General features: G+C 46.6%; 1 protein-coding gene across 2 annotated transcripts; it reads right to left on the minus strand.

Moving 5' to 3' along the window:
- Positions 1-720: 720 nt before the first annotated feature.
- On the minus strand, positions 721-15,698 carry Marveld3 (MARVEL domain containing 3). Of its 2 annotated transcripts, none has more exons than XM_028891106.2 (3): positions 15,211-15,698; positions 12,813-12,940; positions 721-1,928 (listed from the first exon to the last, which is right to left on the minus strand). In XM_028891106.2, exons 1-3 carry the CDS (start codon positions 15,600-15,602, stop codon positions 1,291-1,293), a joined length of 1,158 nt encoding a protein of 385 aa, XP_028746939.1. In that variant the 5' UTR covers positions 15,603-15,698; the 3' UTR covers positions 721-1,290. The 2 variants fall into 2 exon arrangements, with proteins under 2 accessions (XP_028746939.1, XP_028746940.1); XM_028891107.2 differs by lacking the exon at positions 721-1,928 and adding an exon at positions 6,193-7,932 and having other exon boundaries at positions 15,211-15,688.
- Positions 15,699-26,814: the final 11,116 nt, after the last annotated feature.

The raw sequence follows: 26,814 nt of genomic DNA on the forward strand, positions 1-26,814 counted from the left end.
TTTATTTTGGACAGGCCCTACAGGAATTACCTATGTACGTGTGTGGGTGTGCACATGCATGGTGTGCCCAGGGGTGCATAGGACAACCCGAGGGAGTCCATTCTCTATTTCCACCTTGTGGGTCCCAGGGGTCAAACTCCAGTCATCAGGCTTGGCAGTAGATGCCTTCACCCACAGAGCCATCTCTCCAGCCATTGAAGACTTGTGTTTAAAAATAAAGTTTGACGGGCGGTGGTGGCGCACGCCTTTAATCCCAGCACTCGGGAGGCAGAGGCAGGCGGATCTTTGTGAGTTCGAGGCCAGCCTGGGCTACCAAATGAGTTCCAGGAAAAAGGCGCAAAGCTACACAGAGAAACCCTGTCTCGAAAAAAAAAAAAATAAAAAAAAAATAAAGTTAATTCCAAATGAACTCCCTCCCTCCAGCTACCACCACACACACACACACACACACACACACACACACACACACACACACCTACTTGGAACAGCCAGTGGAAAACGTTTTTCCCTGGTCTGTGAGACTGGAATCCTAAAGAGGATCAAGCTAAAAGTATCTCCCTTCCTGTGTAAGAAGCCCAACCCCTCTTCCAATCTCTGGAGAACTGCCATGTTAGCCCTTCACAACAGAGTAGCTCCCTCTGGGAAGGAAAGAGAAATAGTTACTCATTGGAACCCAATCCCACAACTGCCAAGTACAACAGTACGCTGTTGCCCCTTTAAAACAAACAAACAAAAAAAAGGATTTTAATTTTACACATCTGAGTGCTTGCTTGCTTGCATGTGCACCACCATGCTCATGAAGTGCCCCTGGAGTCCAGAAGACGAACTGGAGTTCTGGACTGTTGTGAGACATGTGGGTGCTGGGAAGGGAACCTGGATCCTCCGTAAGAGCAGCCGGTGCTTTCAACAGCTGAACCATCTCTCCGGTCCTGAAACTTGCCTTTTCTCATGTTTTCCACTATAGCTGTTGACAGCTGAGGGAGGATTTCTCTGGTGGCTCCGCATATACTACCCGCTGATGTGCTCTCGGCTCTCAGAATGCCTTTGGCTAGTCTCCTACTTAACACTATCCACCTCACAACATGGCAAGAGCCCTACCACAAGGGCATACCCAGGATTGCCAGATGGCTCTTTTCAGCAAATAGGACCTCCCTGCTCCCCCAAGCTTTCATGGGGTCCGCCAACAGACTGACAAGTTAACTCTGCTGCGGTGCCTGGGGGAAGCTTAGGAAATCATGGTTGTCTACCCACGCGCTTGTAGGGGAGGAACAAAGGACAGTCCAGATCTCCTTAGAGCGTCCCAGACCACACGTATTCTGGAACATCACTGTAATTTCTGTGCTGTTCCTGGCTGTCTTTGCAGCGCTTCTGTTCTCGGTAGGCCCGCAGGGCCAGCACCACGCTGGCCGTGTACATAATCACCAGAAGACAAGCGAAGGTGGCCGCTGCCCCATCAGTGCCCGCCAGCTGGCAGTTCATCCAGGTGAGACCCCTGCGGGCGTAGAGCCTCTCTCTGGTTTTGCAGGTGTCGGTGGAATTGATGCGCAATGCAGTGTGCAGGTAAATGCCAATGCCAACGCAGTAGCCTGCTGCGGCCAAGAGGCTGAAGGCGGCCTCCAGCAGCAGCCACCTCCCAGGCAGCTTCCTCAGACTCTTGGCTCCCCGCAGTAAAACGCCCATCGTGAGGACGCCCATCCCTAGGGAAACAGCCACGCCACCATAGATCAGGGGCGACCGCAGGATCGTGTACCGCTGGTCCAGCTGCCGAACCTGCTCCAGCTCCGTGCCCTCAAAAGGTGAGTAGTAGTTATTCCCGAAGCCGCTGCCGCTGGCAAAGCTGGCGCTGAATCCAGCCAGGACGAAGTAGGAGGCCACGATGCATATGAGAACCATGCCATTCAAAATCACCTCCACTATCTGCACCACACCTGGGGGAAGAGAGAGAGTCTGGTTTAAGGCTGGATCATACACCATGTCAACTAGGGATCCCCTGGATCCAATTCAGCAACCTTACCAACATTCTTGGCTTTGTCTTTTTTTTTTTTTTTTTTTTTAAGGAATTTAAAATCCTAGTGCTTGTGGTGGGACCCAAGACATGTGCGTGTTAGGCAAGTGCTCTGCGGGTAGGATCTACAACATCAACCCTGTTGTTCTAAAACATACTTCAAAAAATCATTGCCAGCAAGGTGGGTGGAGCGATGGCTCAGTGGTTAGGGAACTTGTGACTCTTGCGCAGGACCTGGGTTGGGTTCCCAGCACCCACACAGTAGCTCACAACCTCTGTAACTTCGGTTCCAAGGGATCCAATGACCTCTTCTGACCTCAGCAGGCACCAGGTATACAAACATTGCACATGCAAACCCTCATATACTTATACAAAAAATCAAATGTCAATCTGGAAAACTTGGAGACTTAAGAAATTAAAAAAAAATTTTTTTGACATAAGGTCTTTCCTTATAGCTCAGGCTGGCCTTGAACTCCCTATCTACCTGTCTCAGCCTCCCAAGTATTAGGATTACAGGTACTGTAACTGTACTGGCTTAGGGGAGTTAAGAAAGTTAAATATTTGTGTGTACCATGTGACTCTGCGATTGTACCCTTAGACATTTACCCTAAAGAAATAAAGTTACTTGGTAGTTTGAGGAGGAGAGCCTTGAGTGGGAGGCCAGCCTGGGCTACACAACGAGAGCCAGCCTCAAAATTAAAAAAAAGGAAGAAAAACAGAAAAACATGTTCATGGGTTTTTATAGTAGTAGCTTTATTTGTAACAGCCAAATGCTGGGAGAACTTACCCTTGAGCAGTGAATGGTTCCGGCGCTCGGGCGTGCGCGCACACACACACACACACACACACACACCACACACATACACCACACACACACACCACACACATACACACACATACACCGCACACACACACCACACACACACACACACCACATACATACACCACACACACACACCACACACATACACACACATACACCGCACACACACACCACACACACACACACACCACACACACAACACACACACATACACACACACAACACACACACACACCACACACGTCCCCAGGGAATGCCCTATCCAGAATAAAGAGGAGTGGACAGACAACAATGTGGGTGAGTTTCAAGGTAATTATGAGTGTGTGTGTGTGTGTGTGTGTGTGTGTGTGTAGTTCTGGTCTCAAAAGGCTACATGATTCCGTCTGTGGAGCAGTCTCAGTGGGACAGCATTCTGGCGATGTGGTACCCAGACAGTGACTGGGACAGGGCTAAGCGGGATGAGAGGAGGAGCAGGATGGATGTGGCTGTTCCGGTGTCACACTAGAGGTGTCTGTCTGCTGGGACGGCTTCTGGGTTTCGTTGTGGTGATCACACTAATCTAGCGACTGTGAAATTTCAAATGAAAAGTTTGAAGGAAAAGTTAATGTCATGAAGTATAGACTGAAAATTTCCCTTCATGTCCCCCCCTCCCCCAGATTACAGTTTTGCCATGCAACCCAGATGGCCTCTACCCAGCCACCACGACTTTCCATAACTCCTAATACACTCCCCTGCTTCTGTCCGTGTCTCTCTCTCTGGTGTGTGCATGTTTGTGGTGGGAGGTTGTGCATGTGCCCACGTGTGGAGTGTGTGTGAAGGTCAGAGGACAATTCCTCAGGTGTGACCTTTACTCCACCCTTTCTTTGAGACAGGTCTGCTGATGATCTGGAACTTCACCAAAAAGGCTTGAGTAACTATCTGTTGTTGGAGGGCTTTTTTCTAGCTTTTACCAAGCCCCACAGTCCCACAATCCACATATAAAATAATCATTTAGACGCTTATAATACTTATAAACTGTATGGCCGTGGCAGGCTTTTTGTTAACTGTTTTTTTTTTTATCTTAAATTAACCCATTTTTATAAATCTATACCTTGTCACGTGGCTGGTGGCTTACCGGCATCTTTACATGTCGCTTGTCCTGGCGGTGGCTGCAGTGTCTCTCCCCTTTTTTTTGTTTCCCTAATTTTCCTCTCTCCTTGTCCCACCTATACTTCCTGTCTGGTCATTGGCCATCAGTGTTTTTTCTTATATAGAGTAATATCCACAACAACTATCTACCAGTGAGCTCCAGGGGTTCACCATCTCTGCCTCCCATCTCACTGGCACAGGATTTTAGGCTTTTGACACGCGTTCTGAGGATCTGAACTGAGGTTGTTATGAGTGTGAGGCAAGCATTTTGCTCACTGAGCCATCTCCTGGGCCCACTTTCCAGCCTTCCTCACGTAAATAAAAATATTCAAACTGGTGCCGCACCTTCCTCCCCACCCCCCAGACACAAATATAGCACGCACATCATCAAGCATCTTGCTGGTTCCATTTACTATATGCCAGTGTTAGCTCTAGATCCGTCTCCCAGTGGTCACATCATTCGTTACATGAGTCCCAGCTTGGTTATATGGATGGGCCAGTTTGTTCAACCAGGTTTCTACAGATAGATACTTGGGCTGATCATGTGTGGGGAGTTTCTTAGAAGTCTGGAAGATCTGCAGATTCCACAAGGCAGTGAGAGCCAACAGGTGGTCTCTTGTCTATTGGTTGGCTCTGTCATTGGCTCCCTGCAGAAGCTTCAGGCTATACTTCTGGAAGTTTGATTAGCATCCTCTTGGGGTGCAGAGATGAGAATTTTGAGAGACAAAGAGGAATACAAATGAGCCCCCGAATTTGAATACCAGATTCCAGTGTCTGCTCTACACACACACACACACACACACACACACACACACACACACACACACACCGCCCCCAATGTTCTTGCCCTGCTCACTGAAGTCCTTCCAAGCCTCAGATGTTTTATCTGATGAATGAAGATCAGGCTTCCAGCCTCACCCCACCTCCCTCCCCCACCGGCCTGTGGGAAGAAGGGTCCAGTGAAGGGAGAGTGCTCAGCCTCCTAGATGCAGCTTCTGTACCGGAAGATTCCACTGGGGATTGAGAGCATCTGGCCCTGGAACAAAGCAGGCTTTTTCTTAGCAGTGTTCACTAAACAATGCATTTTAGCAACTGTTTGCATAGAATTTATGTTGTTAGGAATAAGTAATCCAGAGATAAGAGTATACAGGAGGCTATGGATATGGTATACATGAATACCATGCTGTGTTTTATACAGGAACCCAAAGCGCTCTCAGATTTAAATTTTGGAGGGGACCCTGGGGCCAATCTCTGTGGACACTAATACATGACTAAAAATTCCTTGAAAATCATAAATGGATGGTAAGGCATCCCTGTAATGTTCTAAAATGGGCGGAGAGTAATATGAAATGTGAGAAGAGAATTCTGAAAAAGTGCTGTTTCCCAAAGATCAGGACACTATACATTACACTAGTGGACGCCAGCCATGTTTATCATCAAGGCAGCTACGAGGCAGCAGCCAACTGAGCTTATCTCCTGCAGGCCCACGTGAATTCCTGAAAAGCCAGGGGACACAGCAGCGTGGGGATCTGAGAGCTGAGAAACTGTATTGCTCTTATTTAAAATTCAACATTAGAGTCAAACTGCCCACTCTCCAACCAGGCTCTGTAAGTCCAGCAAATGATGAAACAGCCCAGATGTCACTGGTGGGGGGCAGCCGACACCCCACACCACATCTTTCCCTACCCTGATTTCCCTTCCATCAGCATGTAGAAGCAGAAGCTGTACTGATACAAGAGATGGGAAGCATGGCCCCCTTTCCTTCTGGTCCACACAGCACACACCTCTAGACTGAAGTGGAAGAAATTCCATGTCTTCTGCTAGGCACCCTGACAACAGGGTTTATTGAAGGAATACGACTGTGGGGGATTACTCCGGATGCCAACTAGCCCAACCTGCCTTAGCTAAAGTACTCATGGTAAACAGTCACAAGTTTCTTTAAGCATGCTGCGAATGCAGAAAGATACATTGGAGAAAAGGACAAAAAGGCAGGCGTTGCAATTTGTCTCCGAGTTGGGGGTGGGTCAGGTCTGCAGAAGGATGGCAGAGGTCTGCGGAGGCCGAGACTCTGAAGTCCACTGGGTCTTCGCTGTAAACAGTATCTTTCTGAGCAAGGCTGCCTTTGTGGTTGACCACATAACACTCTGCTTAATTCTGTATCCACTTCTCCCTTTGCACATCACTGTTCTGAGGGGGGAAAAAAATCCAAGGCGAGCAAGTCAGTTTGATCTTTTTATTTTGTGAAAATAAAATGAATATGTGCAGTCACAATATCTATAGAATGAAAAATAAAAATCTTTCTTTGAGCAAAATCTTATGGTATTCATGGACTACAGAGGTATGTGATTCTGTCCCTAAACCCAAAGTCTTCTAAGTCGATCAATGGCATTTAAGTGAACAGTGTATTATGAACATAAAGAAAACCGCTGCCTCCAAATTAAACTTTTTCTTTGAAATGCTTGGATTCTCATCAAAGAACATAGTCACTTGTACCAGAAAATACTGTAATGATCCCAAGCTGTAATTCACATAGTCCATCCAGTCCATGGAGTTATCTGGCCAAAAGTAACATTCTTCTGCTGAGAAAAAGACTTTACATTCTTTTCTTTTGGGTAGATCCTGAATACCAGCTCTGGGGTTGGATTCTTCATACAATGGCACATTTACGAGAGGTACAAATGCTCATTGAGGGCTCTGGGCCGCTGTGAGGGGCCTGGAGAATGGTTTCTTTGCAGCTCAGTGAATTTAATCTGATTCTCTTTTCTTTATGCTACGCCCTCACACTTAAGCTTTTCTGGGGAAGTGTCCCCAGAATCCACCGAGTTGAAGGAATGCAGGGACCAGATACTCAGTATGGAGATACCTGGTGCATCTACTGAAGAGAGCCGGGTTTAGAACAGACAGTTCAGGCTGAGCTGTCTTCTGTCAATGTAGCTTTCCATGAACTCTAAAGATAAGCTTCTAGTGCAATGGCCCCTGCCCTGATCATGGAGTGTACCCTGTCTTCCCCCTGTGGGTCCTGGCCTCTCCTAGCTCCTTCTCTATCTGGTCTTGGTATTTGGCACAGACGAGTCTTGGACTCAAGATTCTCTTGCCTCAGCCTTAAGTGCTGGGATTATAAGATTACAGGCCTGTACCACCATGTCTGGCTCTCGGTTTTGGTATATTTTTGGTTAGTTCCACATCCACAGAAGATTCCAGAAACCAGAGAAACACTGCTCCAGGCAACCAGGAGCTCGCCCAGCATACCTACACTGGCTTGGTACTTTGGAAGCATTAGTGAATTCCACATCAAAGAATTCTCGTGAAAGATTATGGTTGAAAGCGGCTTCTGTCGTGTACACTCAGCAGAACATTCTAGAAGTCTAAAACTCAAGCATCTCTGAGGGCTTCTCCTTCAGCTTCTTGACTTTTCGGTAGCCCCTAAAGGCCAGGACAGCTCCCACGGCAAAGACCACAATGCCCATGGCTGCAAACACTCCCGTTCCTATGTCTCCCCCATGGACGCTGCAGCTGAAGCCGCTGTAGCCTTTACTCTGGTACAGGGTCTCCCTCTCCTTGCACACATCCGAGCTGTAGGCATCAGAGAGGCGTTGGAAGAAGAAGCACAAGGCCGGGATGTATGCCCCGGCGATGAGCACGTCCATCAAGCCCTCAATCACCAGCCACAGCGGACAGTGCCATGGGACCCGCAGGACACCCCCGAGGATGAGGAGACAGGAGAAGGTCATGAGGGCTCCGCTGTAGGCCATTGCTGCAGTGACCGTGGGCAGCTTGAGCTGATAGAACTGCACGTCCAGCTGCTGGGCTTTCTCCCCGTCGGCACCACTGAAGCCACTATAAGCCCCTCCGTACTGGTAGTAGTAAATCCCCCCCAGGCTGGTGATGCCCGTGTAGCCCCCCGTGGAATTGTAAGAGACAGAGCTGCAGGCCAAGATCAGCAAGTTCAGCAGAACCTCCAGCATCTGGCAGCAGGCTGTAAGAAAAGGGCGTTACTGTTTCCAGATGCTACTTTTGCGCTAGGAGATGCTTCCACCATCCTTCCCAGGAAGCTCAACCCGCTGGTTCCTTCTTCTGCCCGCCGTGGGTTAGGTGGCAGCAGGGATGCTTTTTTGAAATCCTTTTGACTGAAAAGCATAATGCTCAAAAAAGCCATACAGGGCTGGGCAGTGGTGGGGCACACCTTTAATCCCAGTACTCAGGAGGCAGAGCCAGGGGGATCTCTGAGTTCCAGGACAGCCAGGGCTACACACAGAGAAACCCTGTCTTGAAACACCACCCCCCCTCAAAAGAAGCCAAGTAGGGATGGCTGTTAGTAAATGCTCACCTTGTAAGCATGAAAACCCGAGTTTGATCCCCAGCACCCACGTAAAATACCAGGCATGGTGGCACATGACTGTAATCCCAGTGCTTGGGAGGCAGAGGCAGGAAGATCAGAAGTTCTTGGCCAGCCTCAACTACATAATAAATTTGAGACTAGTCTGGACTACATGAGATCTACCGCCTCCTTCTATAGATACACATCCCCTCATCCATCTCAGGAAATATAAATTTTAATTCTAAATATATTTTTATATCTCTGTAAACATAAATCTACTTTATAGATTTATCTTTAATTTTTATTATTTACATGTGTGAGTATATGTGCATGTGTGTGCAGGTGCCCCAAGAGCCAGAAGAAGATATCAGATATCCCGGAGCTTAGTTACAGACATTTGTGAGCAGCCAGATGTGGTGTGCATCCAAGTACTGGTCCTCACCGTGGAGCAGCAAGTGCTGTTAACCTCTGAGCCGTCTCTCCAGCCCTGCCCTGGGACTTTAAAAGATGTACAGATTGCTATAATGGTTTAAATTATTTTGGAGCAGTTTTACCATGTAGCACAGGCTAGCCTGGAACTCTTGACCCTTCTGCTTCAGCTTTTCAAGTGCTGGCATTACAGGTGCGCCATCATTCCCGGCATTATAATGAATTTAACCACTTCAATGGGACAAAGGGACATTTAGGTTTCTCCAGCGCATTGCTAGATGACAAAATTTTTTTTGTGGTACTAGGGATGGGAACCCAGGGCCTCACATATATTTCACCTCCTGCCAGAGAGAATTTCCTAATGGGACACTGGAAGGGCTGGAGCCCTCCTGGAGTTCCTGCCTCCTCTGTTAGGCTTAGTGGAGCCACAAAAGGATGAGCAGGCTGTGCAGACCGAGTGGCATCCTTAAAACAAAGGCCCGTGGCTCCCAGGCCTTTGTGGGCCTTCCCTGACACTGGAGCCCAAGATCAGCAGTTCAACCTCTGGCTCAGGCCAAGTCTCCAGACCCCCTTGCAAGTTAGCCCCCTTCGAATCGGCTGCACTTTAAAGTCCTGACACAATGTCAGTACAGACCGGAACTATAGTAGGACATTAATTAATGAAAAGGAGGGACTGAAAATGTAAATTAGAAAAAGGCCACACATGAGTTTCTTCCATGATCCTTTTCAGGGGATCACAAGCTAATGCACTGGCAGCATGGTCCCCATCCTAGTCCACTTGGCTGGGATGGTATGATGGTTGATGGTGACTGTCAACTTGTCAGGGTCAGGGTTAGGGTTGAACTGACAAGAACCTGGGAGGTTAGTAAATCAAGCTTCTGATTGTGTCTGTGGGGTTTCCAGAGAGATTAAAAACAGAAGACCCTCCTTAACGGGGGCAGTACCAACCAATAGGCTAGAGGTTCTGAGGGGACCAAGATGGGGAAGTCCATTCCTCCTTATCCCCTCCTCCTGCCTCTGCTTCCTGGCCTCTCTCCCTGTCTTGATGGGCCGAGACCTCTGAGACCGTGACCCTTGATCTTGGAAGTTGTTTTTCTTAGATATATATTTTTTATTACAGCAACATTTCCTGCTGTATGCATGCATGTATACAAAGCTATGTAACACAGATACATGCGTCCTGAGACAAGATCAGCTTCCTTTTAGGAAAGCGTCCCTTTGAAATGCAAACCCCCAAAACTCTCAACAGCTGCACCAGAAGGTTCTGAGCCAAAGAGCAGCACTCCTGACTACAGAAGTCCCAACTCTAGGGGCTGGAGAGACCCTCCGTAGGTAATCTTGTTGCACACGCATGAGCGTGTAGTATCCAGACTTTGTCACGTCAGTGCTAGGACTGTGGAGATGAGATCCCAGGGGCTCACACGTCAGCCAGACTAACCTATTTGCATGTCTCAGGCCAATGAGAGACCCTGTCTCAAAACACAAGGTGGACAGCGATTGGGGAATGATGTTGGAGTTGCCCTCTGGTCTCCACTTGCACGCACACACGCACACACGGGGTGGGGGAGGGGAGGGGGAGAGAACAAGTGTATTAATTGGGAGAAAAATGAAAAAATGTATTTTAATTTTTTTTTGAGAAAGCATCTTCCTACGTAGTGTAGGCTCCCCTAAAGCTCCTCCCACCTCAGCCTCCTAAGTGCTAGAATTTCAAGTGTGTCCCACCAAGCCCGGCTTGTCTGTTTTGTTTTAGATTTGGTTGTTCTAAATTATGGACTCAACTGATCCTCTCACCTCAGCCTCCTAGGTAGCTGGGACTGCTGCTGTGCCTCCAGCCTCACGGAAAAATCAGACTTTCAAAGAAGGACTAAGCTTCTAAGGCGGGATGGGATGGGAACACACACACACACACACACACACACACACACACACACCAAGATGGGCGGGGAGGAAGAAGCGTTCCATATGCAAATGAGCGAAGACTTACATCTTCTAACCACGAAATTAGCTCGACACCTGTCCCTCCAAACAGTCAATGAACAGAATCTACACCTGTAGAAGACTGGGGGGGGGGGGAGGGCAGGACGAGTCAAGGGAAGCCTCATGTGTGCGAGCATTGACCTGCTTTCAGTCTGATCTTTATTTCCAGTCCCTAAACACGCTTCTATCGGAGATTTCTTTCTTGCAAAAAGACCAGGCTCCTGAGTGTCCCCAGAGGGCCACTGGGTACCTTGTTTGCTGGGAGGGGTGGGGAGTGAAGTGACATGATTTCACCGAAAAAGAGAAGGCCACACAGGATCCACTCTACTGTGGCCCTAAAGGCCTTCGGCTGACCTGCATCCAGGCTCGTCTCCCCTGCACTAGCCAGTCCTGGTGCAGAGGACTGTCTCTCCACACAGTGCCCCCCTGTGCACCTGCGGGGAGCTCCGAACACCAGCGGTCTTCAGCTCCGATCTGTTAGTTTCTGAGGGCTGAACCATTTTCAAGCTTTCCAAACCAGGGTTTCCATACCCAAGTGCCAGGCTCAAAGCCAAATCGCCAAAAGCAATTAAATCAAAATCTAGGTGTGTTTTGGCTCTCCTCTTTCCTCTGGGCAAATCAATCACAGAAAGAAAAAGAAAAAAGAAAAAAAAGGAAACTTCTTAGACTCAGGTTTGTTCCTGTTATTTACAGCACAAGAGAAGGACCTTCCACAAGGCCTTAGGCTGGAGTTCCAAGGTCCAATTCCAGTACCTTCACCTAATGGCTGTGTGACCTGGCTAATCTGCTGTGCCTCTCTGAGCCTCAGGAGTTAAGAGGATTAAAGACATTGCTGGCAGCAGCATGTGTAAACCAGATGAGATCCTCGTAGCCAGATGGCTTAGAGGCCTTTCATCAAAGTTCTTCCTAATCCTATAATCACTACTGCTTTGCCATCACCTACGGCACACCTTCAGCTGTGATTTCCCATGATTTCCCCCCGTAGGCTGCGAGGTTTCCACACTTGGTCATGGGCAGCTTCAGCAGACTAACCACAAGTCCCCTGCACCATCGGGTTCTCCCTGACAAACCAGATTTTCTTCCTTGCTGGCAAGACCAGGACCTGGGAGGCCAGGCTGCTGGCTGCTGAGAAATACTGGTGAGGTTTTGTTTCGTTTGTTCAAGTTGACACAGAATCTCCAATAGCTCAGGCTGGTCTCTGAACTCCTGATCCTCAGATACCCACTGAACACATGCCACCATGCCAGACTTTTATTTCTTAACTTTGTGTGTGTGTGTGTGTGTGTGTGTGTGTGTGTGTGTGTGTGTGTGCCATGTGCGTGGAGGTCAGAGGACAGCTTGGGGGGCAGTTGGTTCTCTCCTTTCACCAAGTGGGTCCCAAGGATTGAACTGGAGTCATCAGGCTTGGCAGCAGGCACCTCTACCCCTGACCATCATGCTGGTGGCTGGCTTTTGTTTTTTGTGAAAGCAAAAATATGAATGCCCTTGGTGGGCAGAAGGGTTAAATAGATTTTATGATATTTTTGTTTTCCTCCATGCACGAGTATGATTCTGTCTGTTTGTTATTTGAGACAGACAGGGTCTTGCTGTGGTCACCCAAGCTGGTCAAGAACTCACAGCAATAGCTGAGATTACAGACAGGAGGTAAGTCTCCAAGCTAGGCTGTGCAGTTGGTCTTAAAGTCTATTCTTACTGTGCATCTCAGTCAAGGAAGAGGGAAAGCCAGTGACTGACTGCTTGGCATCAGGTCTCTACAGAGGAGCAAATTGGCTATCTGCTCGTGTGATGTCCCCTCTGTGGAGCTCGATGTGACAGAGGAGCCACTGTCCACCACAAGCATCTCACGGCAGGCACACTGAACTACGCGCCCCCCCCCCACCTCCAGGCTGAGAGGTGGAAGTGTGGTTGACCCATGCTCAGAGCCAGACACATTAAATAAGCTTGAGGAGCCTCACTGCACCGTTCAGACCTTCCTGTCCATGCAAACATGGAAATGAGAATAGAATGCTAGGAACCCAAGGGGGAAACTGGACGAGCTTTCAATTCACCAACTCACACCCCTCCAAGCCCTGCCTTGCCTCTCCTCAAAACATTTGCAATATAAATGGTCCAACAGGGTCCCCAAGGCTCACCTCTCCCTGAGCACAAGTATCTGCATTTGTGGCAGTCCAGGAGCCCCTCAGCTTCAGATTGGTAGTATTCCTCTTCCTGTTGTGCAGGCCGGGAGTGCACGGACACGTATCTCTCCGAAGCGAGTTCACTGCACCCAAGGAGCAAGCACACAGACATTAGGGACAGGGTGGCAACTCAATGCTTTGTTTAGTAGTAAGACTTCATTTATGTTGGCTTAAAAATACATTCCTCAGTATGTAGCCTGGGCTTGCCTTAAACATGTGATCCTCCTGCCTCAGCCTCCCAAGTGCTAGGTCACAGACATGTGCTGCCATGCCCACTGGTATTAGAACTCTCGACTCAATCTTGAGCTTGGCCTTGAACCCCTGATCCTCTTGCCTCCACCTTCCAAGTGCTGGGATTATAATCATGCACCATTACACCCAGCCAGGCTACTTTGGGGATCTTTCTGTCATTTCTTCCGTGGCCACCCCGGCACCTTCTTTTTCCATCTGTCTAGTATATGCTGGGCTCTGCCCAAGATTCAACAGGAGGGCTGCATTGTACTTGGATTCACGAGAATTTCCTAGGACATAGATGTCGTCGTCGAATCTTCCTTTGGTTTGAAATCCTTAAACCTTTCATCAATGCACAGGAGGCTCTGGCACTGTGCACACTCACAACCTAGGCTCACCCAGCCAGCTGCAGTGAGCAGCCCTCCACCCCTAAAGATGACCCAGGCCTCGGGGTCACTGAGGAAGCTGATTTCTGCTTGAAACACCTTTTGTCTTCCTCTCCCATTTTCCTTCCACAGAACTCAGCTCTAGGTCACTTTCCTCGGGATCCTATCTGGACTTAGACGGGAGCCCAGCTTTATTCTTTCCAAAGCCCAGACTTTCCTGTCGGGACTGATTTCACACTGGGCTGTGGTTGGCTGTTTTCACTGCCATCTTCCTGCCTCTGAACCCTAACAGTAAATTACCGAACGCTGGCCCCTGCATCCCCTCCTTCCAGCAAATGCTTAAGAGGACAGAGAGAAGCTCCCCTTTGGCCCCAAATCTCTAAATAAGCAACAGGTAAATGCATTTCTTTCCTTCACTTTGGGGTGAGGTGGGGTAACCAGAGCTCTGGTTTATAAGGAAACCTGCCAATATACTCTTCTTGTTTTCTACTCCCGTGGTTGCGGTTTGAGATGGGAGCAGTCAGGGAAACAACAGCGGGAGTCAAAGATTGAAAGAGCAGACCGGATCTGGGTGCAGCTTTTGTAATGCTAGTTGGTTTTAGATAGTGTAACATAAACTCGTGATAGCAGCCTCCATGTGTGAACACAGCCTCCATGGCTGACAGCAGAGGCCAGGTATCAGTACCGAACCTGGTATCAGCTAGAAGGGTTGTCTCCAGGGAAAAAGATGCCCACAGTTCTGACCACTGCTCAGACCACCTAGCAAGAGAGACGGGAGCTGAAATGATAATAGGCAAGACCATGCCTTGATTGGGACTGCTTAGACAGACAGACAGACAGACAGACAGACGCGCGCGCGCGCGCGCGCGCGCGCACACGCGTACACACACACACACACACACACACACACACACACACACACACACACACACACACAAGCCAGTCTCACCTAAGGACCATTTTCTTTGTTTTGGCTATCAGGGGCAACATCTCTTTTATTCCATTTGCTCATGCTGCAGAGCCGGGCTCATAGTCTGCACATTGGCTAACAGCTGTGGAATTGGATGGCATGCTAACTCTCTAGGAGGGGGTGTGGCGACCAGGCCACCTGTGGTTCTCCTTTCTGTCCCCATTCACAAACCTTCCAGGACACAGGTGCCTAGGGGAATTCCGGGTCCTACAGGTGAAGTTCGTTCCTTCAGGGGGGTGGGGTTCAAACAAGCACACGATTTAAAAGAAGCTGCTTAGAAAGACCTCACTGACCAAGGGGTTACAAACCCACTCGAGAACTTCAGGTGGCCTTGGTTTCTTGTTTAAAAGTGCGGCTTCTGCCAGCGGTCTGCTGTGCATATGGCCTTGGCAGGCGGGGCAAGTCCAACTATTAACTCTTCGTTGGGCTAACTTTATTCAGCCCCCGCCCCCCGCCCCCTGGAAACTGGGCTTTGCAAGGTAAGGAGGGCTAACTTGCGAACACGGCAGAAGGGTCTGTAGTCTTAGCATAGTCATGTGGCCACTCGAGTGGAGCCTCCAGGTAGCCCCACCCACCTAGCCTTCTAAACTGTTCCGGTTTCGGTCCTGAAACTCTTTCTTCCCCTGGTTCCAGGGCCTTCCATTTCTCCTTTGGTAATCAAGTTCAAACAGAGAGTTGGGGGACATCGTAGTGTCACCCCCGAGCGCCGGCTAGGATCGGTAGCCGACGAGGCACGGTCCGGGTCCCCAGCAGGTGCACCCCTCACCTGTCCAACCCGCGGCGCCCGAGGCCCTGCTTCGGCGGCCGCTCCGGGGCCCCCCAGGGCGCGGGCCCGGGGATCGGGGCTGTGTCCCAACTGGGTACCCAGGGCTCGGGCCGCGCACGGCTTTGGCGGGGCTTCTCCCAGGCTCTTTGTTCAGCAGCACGATGGCCCGCGTCCCTGTGTCTGTCCTGGCGCGGGTCTCGGTCCGTCCTCCGTTCCCTGCCCGCCCGACGGTCCCCGTTTCCTCTCACGTCCCCGTTCCTCTCCCGGGGCCTGTCCCTGGCTCGGTCCCGGGGCCGCTCGACGTGGCGGTCTCGGTCCGGGTGCGGGCGCCGCTCTGGGTCTCGCTCTCTCGGACGGGTCCGGGGCTCGCGAGTCCCCACAGTATCTCCCATGGCTGGATTCCTGTCTCCGCCCGCCCGGAAACGACCCGAGGGCAACAACCAACCACAAGTGTCCCCGGCAGGTGGCCAGGCTTAAGGACGGGGCGGCGGCAGCTCACCTGTGCGCACGCGCATTCGCCCTCGGGCGGTCCCGAGAGGGTGCACCTGCCCCTGGCAGCCAGGGGGCGGTCGTGGTGCCTGGCAGGGAAGGTGGGAGTGGAGGTGGGGGGCAGGTTCTTGTAGAAATAGCTGTCAGTCTTAGGTGTTCCAGGATTAACAAAGGTAAGTGGCCCAGAGAGCAGGGGACCGGATGTGGACAAATCAGCTCAGCCTTCAAACGCTGTCTCTTACGGAGAGACATCAGGAAGCCAGACCAATCATCTACTTATTTGCTTTCGTGATACTGGGTTTTGATCCGAGGGCCTTGCATGTCTAGGAAAGCATGCTACTGGGCTACAGCCCCAGTTCCAAACTGAAGTCATTAAACCCGCTAAGACAGTTTAGAGAGCTTAACTGGGAGGAGCTGGTAACATTGCTGCTCTAAACTTGGGTGGGTGACCTTACTCCCAGCTGTATTTCCCCAGTGAAGCCAGTAGTGGTGATTTCCTGTCGATCAACGCACAAAGTGCCTTAGGTTTGCTTCCCCAGACTGTACCCATGTATTCAATCATCCATCCTTCTTAGCCACCCACCCAGCCAGTCAGCCCCATATCCACCCACTTACCCATCCAGCCTCCCCTCTTAGAGAAGATGTGTTGCCAGTCCATCTATTAAAATAGCCCCAGACTTAATAAAACACTTTTTAAAAAAAGAAAGAAAAAAGGAAAAAGAGAAAGAACTATTCTATTCATAATGGCCAGCCTTTAATTTTGCCAAGTAAGGATATTAAAAAACCCAGAAAACTGGCCTCTGTTCATGCTTTCAGCAAGGGTGCAGGAGCACCAGACTGAGCGGGGGTAGGGGGTGTTGCAGGGAAGTCTCCTTGGACAGAGTCTGCTCCAGTGTGAGCAGAGGCTGGGCAAGAATGTGAAAGGCAAGGCTGGAAAACTGATGAGAGGGCTCTGCTCCATGTGGACCGAGGAATCAGTGACTCAGGGAGCTATTTTTCAATTGTGTTTTTCAAGGTAATGGGGTTCTGAGGGAGTGCTTGCTTGGAGACCCACTCTGACTGTTCAGCTGACCTCTGTTTTCCAGATGTGAGTCTGGTGACATCCCCTGTGTCCTCAGCCCTCACCATGGTGCCTGGGACAGAACACATGCTCCAGCTGGGCTGGGAGATGTCCCTTGGGTGGTCTCTGAAGAAGGGTGACAGCAGCAGGCAGTGTCTTTCCTGAGCTTTACATATAGGACTGTCTTGGTATTTCATTTCTCATACATCCCTCTGTGGCTCCCATCCTTGGAGAATGGATGTTGGGGGCAGCTAGGAGTCTTTGAGGTCCCCGAGAGAGTTGTAACTGTCTTTGGCTCATCCATGCAGAGTCAACTCTGCTTTGTGAGTGTTATGAACTGGCATCCTGGCCACTTCTGCAGAGGCTTTGGTGCCCAGAGGTCTATGCCAGGTTCTGCCAATGTCACCGCTAAGGTTATAAGATGCAGAGTTAGAGCCTCACTCACTCCAGAGGCCTGCCCTTCCTCACCCCTGCCTCCATCCATGGCTCCATTACCATCATGCAGAATGCTAATCTCTAAAATCCCTTTCCAGTTCCAACTCAATAGTTTAAATCTCCAGTGGTGCACACCTACAATTCCAGCCCGTGAGCTCTAGAAATTACATGTTGGAAGGCTGAAGCAGGAGGATTGCCACCAGTGTGAGACCAACCTTGTCTACATAGTGAGCTCCAGGCTAGCCAAGGCTACACAGCAAAATACTGTCTCAAAAAAGGGGGTTGCTTCTCACTGGTGGCAGGCATGTCTCAGCCCTAGGTTCAACTCTCAATTCCACCAAGAAAACCACAAAAGAAATCATTGGCTGAGGAGATGGCCTAGTGAGCACGTGCTGCTCAAGTGTGAGGACTTGAGCTCAGATCCCCCAAAACACGCAAAGCTGGCTGAGGTTGTGCACATCTGTACGCAGGCACTCCTACAATGAGATGGGAGGTGGAGACAGGGAATTTCTCCCAGAAGCTAGCCTGGTGTATGCAGTGGTGAGCAAGAAACCCTGTCTAATCAAGGTGGAAAATGAGTACATACATCCAGAATTGTAGTCCGACCTCCACAAGTATGCTATGCTTGCTTGCATTCACACAGGAACACACACACACACACACACACACACACACACACACACACACATCTAAAATCCAAGGTGTCACCCAGTTTGGACACCTTGGGTCAAATGTCCCAGAGCTGTGAGCTCAGTCATAAGCTTCTGAAACACAGTGAAGGGACAGACACAGGCAGACATTTTCATTGTAAAAGTGAGACATGGAAGGGAAGAGAGGGTGGATATGCCAGCCAAGCCCAGGGCCAGCCTCAGACAGCTCTGCCCAAGCCTGGCTATCCCGGGCATGCCTTTCCGACCACTGTATCCTCTATAGGTTTTATTTTCATCTTCTTTCCTGGGCTCAGTTCACTAAGTAAATATGATGTATTTGGGGTTTTATAACTGGGTCTATTATTTGGCTGTGCTTTGCAGAGTAAGTTCCACGAAGGTGGTGACTATCTGTATTCCCTGCCGTGTCCCCAGTGCCTAGAACATGGCACCTGTTCAGTGAACAAATGACTGGCACTGCTGGATGAACAGTGTGTGGGGGGGGAGCGGCATGGGTGCCACTGCTAGGAAACCAGCTCTGACCCCCGCCCCCCAGATGAACGTGGCCTCACTTTTAAGCATCGCTAGGACTTTGCTTCCGGCATTTTGGTATTCCCCCGACCCTGCTTTCTTTCTTTCCTTCATTCATTATTAGAACCTCCCCTCCCCCCAGCCCACTAAGGACAGGGTCTCTGAGTCATCTATAGATGCTCTCCCAGCACACACTCAGTCAGGATTTGCTGAGTGGCCATGCAGATGGCTAGCTGTCCTTTGTGTCTCTCTTAGTAGGGCTTTGCTGAACAGGTAGGGCCTGGGGTTTCTTTGTGGGAGGCTGGGAAGTTTTCAAAATTAGAGGAAAGTAGTGTGTGTGTGTGTGTGTGTGTGTGTGTGTGTGTGTGTGTATGTGTGTATGTTGTATGAATGTATGTGTTTAATTGCTGTGTACACCTATGAATGTGTATGTGTGCCTATGTGCAAAGGCCAGAAGTTAACAGTTGGGTGTCTTTGTTGATCACTCTCCAGCATATTTTTTGAGACAGGGTCTCTCAGTGAACCTGGAGCCATAGAGAGGGTTAGGCTGTCTGGCCAATGAACTTCAGGAATCCAGTGGTGGCCAGCTAATGAACTTCAGGTATGTAATACATACCCTGGTTTCCATTCTGAGGTCAGCACATCCTTAAAGTATATAGGCTGATTTAATTCTGTAGTTTTTTCTATTATCCAATGTCTCTCTGCAGCTGTTGTTCCTTTCTCATTGGCATTCAGAAAATTCAAAGTTAGAAGAGCATTATGCCGTCTATTTCTGGGAGTTTTTGTTACCCATTTCTGTTTATTTAGCATATCCTTTAGAGTTCTGTTTGATCTTTCTATAACTGCTTGATCTGTAGGATTATGTGGTATGCCTGTAATGCCTGTGCTTTTATCCAAGCAGCATGTAGCCCAGAAACCTCTTTTTGTTTTGTACTAGCAAAGGCTAAATCCACCACACAGCTTAATGTGCCACTTGCAGAGGCCTCATTCCCTCCATACTGCAGACCGAGCTCGCACGCTAGGAACCTGCCAGTAGCTCAAACCGGCAGGCTGCCGCTCATTTGAGAGAGACAATTAGGAAGCTGTTTTTAGCTCCATTTTAGAATCTTTTCTCAGGTTTTAGGTGGAAACTCTTGCCCTCTCGTTAGTGGCCTCTGTCTCCATTGCCATCCCTTCTGTCCAGCCCTGGGGTTATGAGTGCAAGTCACCGTGCTTGGCTTTTTATAAAGCTTTTTGGGAATCTGAATTCAGGTCCATGTGCTTGTAAGCCAGGCATTTTACTGGCTGAGCTATCTCCCTATGCCCTGGGAAATCTGTTATTTTTTTAGTTTCTGGAGACAAGGTCTCACGTAGCCTAGTATGACTTCAAAGTTTCTATGTAGGTAAGGATAACCTTGAACTTCTGATCCTGCCTCCTCTATCTCCTGGTGCTGGGAATACAGGCATGCACCAACATGCCTAGCTCATGCAGTGCTGGGAATCAAACTCAGGACTTTGTTCACTCTAGATCAGCACCCTGCCCACTGAACCATATCTCAGTCCTATTTTAAAAAAATTATTTATTTATTTTTATTTTATGCACTGTGGTATTTTGCCTGCATGTATGTCTATGTGAGAGTGTCAGATCTCTGGAGGTAAAGTTACAAGCAGTTATGAGCTGCCCTGTGGGTGCTGGGAATTGAACCTTGGTCCTTTGGAAGAACAGCCATTGCTCTTAACTGCTGAACCATCTCTCCAGTCCTAAGTCCTTTAAAATTTTTTTTTTATTTAGTTATTTTTGAGACAGGGTCTTATTCTGTAGCCCAGGCTGGCCTGGCATCCTTTTGCCTCCTGAGTGATAGGAATCCATCATACCCATCATGGAAAGCCTTCTCAAGTTCCAGTTATCTCCTGGCATTTCAATAACTCTCTGTGGAGGTTGCTAATTTGCTTACAACAACAACAAAGGTGGTCATGGCAGTCTTTCCAGCCCCATATAGTTCTCCATGATCTTTACTTGTCCCAGAGAAGGTTTTGATACTCCTGCCCTGTGACCCTGAGCAGGCCTTTGTGAGTCCCAGAACAGATGGATTCAGTACTGGCTTTCTGTGGAACAATCTTTGTACACTGTAAATATGTATTACTCTCATTGCTAATGAAAAGCTGATTAATGGATAGCTGGGCTGGAAGAGATTGGGTGAGACAGCCTGATACAGAGAGAATGTTGGGAAGAGAAAGGGCAGAATCTGGAGTCGTAAGCAGATGCTGAGAGAAGGAAGATGGACATGCTGTACTGAGGAAAGGTACCAAGCCACATGGCAACACATAGCTTAATAAAAATGAGTTAACTTAAGTTGTAAGAGCTAGTTAGTAACAGGCCTGAGCTATTGGCTGAACATTTATAATTAATATAAGCCCTAGTGTGTTTATTTGGGAGCTGCTGGCAGGACAGAAACTTCTTACTACAAATGGCGCCCAAACATTTAGCAACTACATCCACATAAAACCCGAGAGAGCTTGGGGAAAGTTTCTAGACACACAAAAACAGAGCCAAGAGTGGCTTCCTAGTCTCATGACTCTCATGCAGTACAGGGACATGTCTCCTGTCCACTGTCTGTGGGCTTGAGCCACCAACACACTATAAGCCAAGCCGATTGGTGGGTTCCTGCAGTCTCACACAAGGGCCGTGGTACAGAGAGGTGTCTCCTGGCAGCTGCCTGTGAAAAGAGCCAGCCACCATGCCCTACTGCCATACACTAAGCTAAGCTTCACCAGTGGTGACTGACTGATACCAGTGTACAGTTTAAGATTCATCTAATGTGACAAAAACCAAAACAAAACAATACAAATGCTTGGTAAAAATAGATCCAAACATAAAAAAGCTTCTGAACAGGTTACATTTTGTTTAAAAATATACATAGGCTTGGGAGAGAGAAGAGGAAGAGTATATACTGTCATAGATTTAAAACAAGTTTTTAAAGTAGTAAAGTCCTTAAAAAAGGAATAGAGTAATAAAAAAATATAATAAGCCAGGTAAAGATAGGAGATACACAGAGAGTCTGGATCCTGTATGCTATTGTGTTGTCTTTAGATTTTCTGACTGCTGAGAAAGGAACAACAGCTGATAAGGCACATTGGATTATGAAAACTGCTGGATTAAACAAACCTATATATTTTAAGAATATCTTTTTTTTTTTTTTTTTTTTTTTGGTGAGAACAATTTTTGATGGAATCACAGCTTCTTTTTTTTTTTTTCATCACAGGCAATTTATTTTGTTCTATTCATTCACAGTTAATACAGAAAATACTTGGAAACATTTTCATATGATGTTTGACACAGAAATCATCAAATAGAAGTATACAATGTTGACAGGAGGCAGTACATTTATAATTTATAACCCCAAATGTATTTATAAATTAGAAATGGAAAGATCTACAAATGAAATTATGAAGGTTCACCAAAGTCATTTAATCTGTCAATTTCTCATTCATTTTTATGTCTTAATAATATTCTATTGTATGAATAAGCCACATTTTATTTCTCTCCAGTATTTGATAGCTATTTGAGTTGTTTTAACTTTTTTACTATTAACAACACACTGCTGTAAACCTTCATGTACATGTTTCATAGGTGCACATTTTCAGTAGTTTGAGGATATATTCCTAAGGGTAGAATTGTTGAGTAACAGAGTAACAATGTTTTGCATTTTGACCAACCACCAAACTGTTTTGCCAAAGTGGCACACCATTTTACAATCTCACCAAATCCTTGTTTTTAAGGCTCTGATTTTTGTACAAAAGCATTCAATAATTCTGTCAAACCAAACCAGGAGAAGTAAGCTATAGTTCAGAGCTGTTCTATTCCATTTACTATGCAAAGCCATTCTTGGCGTTTGCAACTCTCAGCCCTTTTGAGTATTCTTGCAGTGTTCACCTTTTCCTCCACCACTTTTTTTTTCTGGTTTATTCCTATCTATTACAAATGTATAAAAAATCCTCCATCAACGCTGCTGATAGCAGCAGAACCTTGAGAAATATACCTTTGGTTTGCCTCAGAAAAGGAACACATATTGTACTGTAAAGTTTATAAAATTGGCGCAAAACATTGTGATAATGTTACAATACCAGTTTTAAGAGTTCAGTGACTAATGGGGAGCTGATGGGATACATGCAGAACTGTGAAAGCCATCTCACTTAGCCAGCTGTACACGTAGACTGTAAATCTACATTCAGATCATTTCTGATCTAAGACTATCATCTCTGTTTATCTGTTGAGGTCAACCAGGAAACCCTAGAATATACCTTGATTTTTGCAAAAAACAAAATAGGGGGAGGGGTTTTTTCAGCATTTCAGTCCACGAGTAACAGTATCTTAACAGGCAAAGTATTCTCTCACTGTCAACATAGAATGAACTGCTGCTGGAGGTCAACTTGGGCTTTAATTTGCATTAGCGCTTACATGCATAGTAGTCCAAGTTGTTGACCTCATGACTTTAAAAAGTAACTCTAAAAAAGTGAAATGGCCCTTCTTGGAAGACTAAAGAAAGACATCCAGCCATAGTTGTAAAAAGTCTCATCAAAACAATATACCCTTTTATGAATTACGCCCCAATTTAAAAAAAAAAAAAAAAAGTAGCCCCAAATAAGAAGCAGCTCTGAAAAAGAAAATATAACTTAAGATATTTGAAAAAAACAAGGTGAATACAGGTTCAAAAATAATTAAGATACATTTTCTTAAGGCTACCTAGAATTAGGCTTTAAAGAATTCTACCATTTCAAGTTTACCACTAGTTACTAGATACCTATTTACAAACAAGATGTTCACCTTTTTTGTTCCTTTATCAAGAGAAAAATCTACCTTCAGATTATGAGGGTGGTGATGGGGAGGGACTAGAAAACAAGATTCAAACAATCCCATGTAAATATCACATTTTTCAAATGGAAGAACTCCAAACTGCACTAGAAGATCCAATCACTAAGACACTTTCCATTGAAATGATTTAAGTACAACTACATGGCACCAAGGTTTAGGCCTAATATAGGCCTGACAACCAAGTCCTTGTTTTCTGGAAGAAAGGCCTCAAAAGTCCCACTCAATTCCACATAACAATACTTCAAAGATCAATTAAGTTTTCCTTTCCTTAATATTTTTGTTTTTGACTTCTAATCTTAAAGACTAGATTAAAACTTAGCTCATTTCCCAGAAGGCATTGCTTCCCTTTGCTCTATGAAAGAGTCCACCAAGACCTCTTCCTCAAAACCATCTAGCCCCCAGCCTCCAGCCTGTGCTTTCTCAACATCCTGAAAAAGTAATGTAGGTAAAATATGCTCATGAACATTAAAACTAGTTGTTAGAAAGACGTAACTAGCTTTATAATTTAAGTTTTAGAACATAAATACTTGCAGCTTAATCTGCACTGACAATGATTGTCGAAGCCTAGAATTCAACATTTACAAATTCTCATTCACACACACAAACCACACTATTATCACACAACTTATGTCTTGAGAGAATCTTCTGCTTTTTAAATCTTTGGCCTCCCAGTCAATCCCAAGTTCAACCAACTTTTCTGAGTTCTGGTAGTTACCTGGACCACTGAGGCATTGCCACAAGACTTCTTCTCTTTTGAAACATCCTTTTTCTCTAGATATTAGGATAGCTACGCCAGCTTGTTTCTTCTGTGGTGTATGTTGGTGTGGGATTATCTATTGCTTGATTTTTCATGGATGTGTTTAGCTTCTTTGGGTTGAATTTTCCCTTCTAGTGCTTTCTGTAGGGCTGGGTTTGTAGACAGGTATTGATTAAATCTGGTTTTATCCTGGAATATTTTGTTTATTCCGCCTATGGTGATTAAGAGTTTTGCTGGGTATAATAGTCTGGGTTGGCATCCGTGGTCTCTTAGTGTCTGCATGAGATTTGTCCATGATCTTCTCGCTTTCATAGTCTCTATTGAGTAGTCTGGTGTTATTCTGATGGGTTTACCTTTATATGTTACTTGGTCTTTTTCCTTTGCGGCTCTTAATATTTTTTCTTTGTTCTGTGTGTTTAGTGTTTTGATTATTATGTGGCGAGGGGACTTTTTTTTTTGGATCCAGCCTATTCGGTGTTCTGTAAGCTTCTTGTATCTTCATAGGTATTTCTTTCTTTAGGTTAGGAAAGTTTTCTTCTATGATTTTGTTGAATATATTTTCTGTGCCTTTGAGTTGGTATTCTTCTCCTTCTTCTATCCCTATTATTCTTAGGTTTGGTCTTTTCATGGTGTCCCAAATTTCCTGGACGTTTTGTGTTACAACTTTTTTGTCTTTAGTATTTTCTTTGACTGACGAATCTATTTTCTCTATCATGTCTTCAGTGTCAGAGATTCTCTGTTCCATCTCTTGCAATCGGTTGGTTATGCTTGTTTCTATAGTTCCTGTTCGTTTAGTCAGGATTTCTATTTCCAGCATTCCCTCAGCATGTGTTTTCTTTATTGTCTCAAATTCATTTTTCAGATCTTGGAATGTTTCTTTCATCTGTTTAATTGCTTTTTCTTGGCTTAATTTGATTTCTTCCCATTTTTTGTTGGTTTTTTCTTCTATTTCTTTAAGGGAGTTTTTTTATTTCCTCTTTAATGGAGTTTTTCATTTCCTCTTTAAGGGAAGTTCTTATTTCCTCTTTAAGAGAGTGTTTCATTTCCTCTTTAAAGAAAGTTTTATTTCCTCTTTAAGGTAGTTTTTTCATTTCCTCTTTAAGGAAAGTTTTTATTTCCTCATTGAGGGAATGTTTTATTTCTTCTTTAAGGGCCTCTACCATCTTCTTAAAGTCATTTTTAGGGTTGATCTCTTCTGTTTCTTCTGTCATGGTATGTTTAGGTCTTGCAGGTGTAGAATCACTAGGTTCTGATGTTGCCATATAGGTCTTTATGTTGTTGCCTGTATTTTTGCACTGGCGTCTACTCATATTTTCCTCTGTGCGGTGCAGGTGGTGTCTGTGTCTGAGAGTGCCTCTCTTGTTCTAATTTTTAGTCTTGGTTTAGTAGGGGTTCTTGGTTAAATTGGTGGTATTGGGCTGTTTCTTCAGGGACAGCTGATTTCAGTCGGTGAATTATATACTTATGATTCTGGTGATCTGGTTTAGTGGCTGGGTAGCGCCTTCTTCTGTGTTCCCAGGTCACGTTTTGTTCATTTGTCAACTCCTCAGCTGATCTTGTTTCCTCAGACTTCAAACTGTAGGCATTTGAATCCTCTCCCAGATGGGTTTCAGCTGAGCAGGGTAGTCTCACCAACACCTCCAAGTTGTTGGGTTTCACAGGATCAGCAGTTGGGCCCTGGGTTGTCCCCAAACGGAGTGCCCAGACTCGCCCTGGTTCTGACCCAAGGAGATAACCTCTTCCCCAGGTGTTGGGGCTAGGGGCGTCCCCTTTCCAAGCTGCGTCTGCCCCTCTCCGTCCCCGGGCCTGTCCACCCCTGTGGCCCGCCGCCACAGGCCCACCTGGATCCACTTGTCTCCGCCGCAGGGCCTGTATGTCCCTGTCAGCTGCCGCTGGGTCTGTCTGCTTAAGAATATCTTGATTTCAAAATTTAAGTTAGCCAGGCAGTGGTGGCACACGCCTTTAATCCCAGCACTCGGGAGGCAGAGGCAGGCAGATCTCTGTGAGTTTGAGGCCAGCCTGGGCTACCAAGTAAGTTCCAGGAAAGGCGCAAAGCTACACAGAGAAACCCTGTCTTGAAAAACAAACAAACAAACAAACAAAAAAAAAAAAAATTAAGTCAAAAGATGTGTTGCTTTAGGGGAGAGGTTATGCTTTTATTTCCACAGAAAATGAAAAGCTATGGATTCATGCTGGGTTAAAGAAAATCAGATTTGATTGGGAAAGACCCCTGAAATCCTGGCTACAGGCATAAAGAAATAAACCTAGAAAAACTACAAAACATGTAACATATGTTTTACCTGCTCAAACATAAAAAAAAAAATCTTTGGCTGACTTGTGTACAATGCACAGTCTATACTTGTATTAGTACAGATATACATGTTACCTTTAAAGGATTTATATATTTTCAGAACAAGGGACTAGACACCAATTAAATCAGATGGCCCAGGTGATCCAGCATCCAGCACAGCTTCAAAGCTGCTGACTGAGTTGATCCAGCCTCACAGAATACTATAGTCAAGACTTAACCATTATCCTAAATTTTCTCAGGGTCCAAAGATTACCAGGGCCCCCATACAACAGGAAGTAGTGTAAGAGACTGGACACCCACATTCCCAAAATATTGGTTACAAATGTGTTATTATTTAAGGGAGGTTGGTTATAAGTTGTTATTGATAATGGTAAAAAAACCCCACACAACTAAACAAGGGAGATTAGATCTCAGGGATCTCATTCTGAAAAGAAAAGGGGGATATAGAAATGATAGGATAAAAGGGTAGATTATTGAATTTACTTTTGAACAACAATAACAACAAAAAAACTATTAGTCAAA

The sequence above is a fragment of the Peromyscus leucopus genome, chromosome 5 (genome assembly GCF_004664715.2).
Source record: "Peromyscus leucopus breed LL Stock chromosome 5, UCI_PerLeu_2.1, whole genome shotgun sequence".
In the NCBI taxonomy this organism is placed as follows: Eukaryota; Metazoa; Chordata; class Mammalia; order Rodentia; family Cricetidae; genus Peromyscus; species Peromyscus leucopus.

Coding starts and splice junctions, on each gene's coding strand:
- Marveld3 (XM_028891106.2), bottom strand. CDS start 15,602: ATGGGAGATACTGTGGGGACTCGCGAGCCCCGGACCCGTCCGAGAGAG. Junction 12,941..15,210: donor GGGCGCCGCGGGTTGGACAG/GTGAGGGGTGCA, acceptor CCTTGGGTGCAG/TGAACTCGCTTCGGAGAGAT. Junction 1,929..12,812: donor ATACTTGTGCTCAGGGAGAG/GTGAGCCTTGGG, acceptor CTCTTCCCCCAG/GTGTGGTGCAGATAGTGGAG.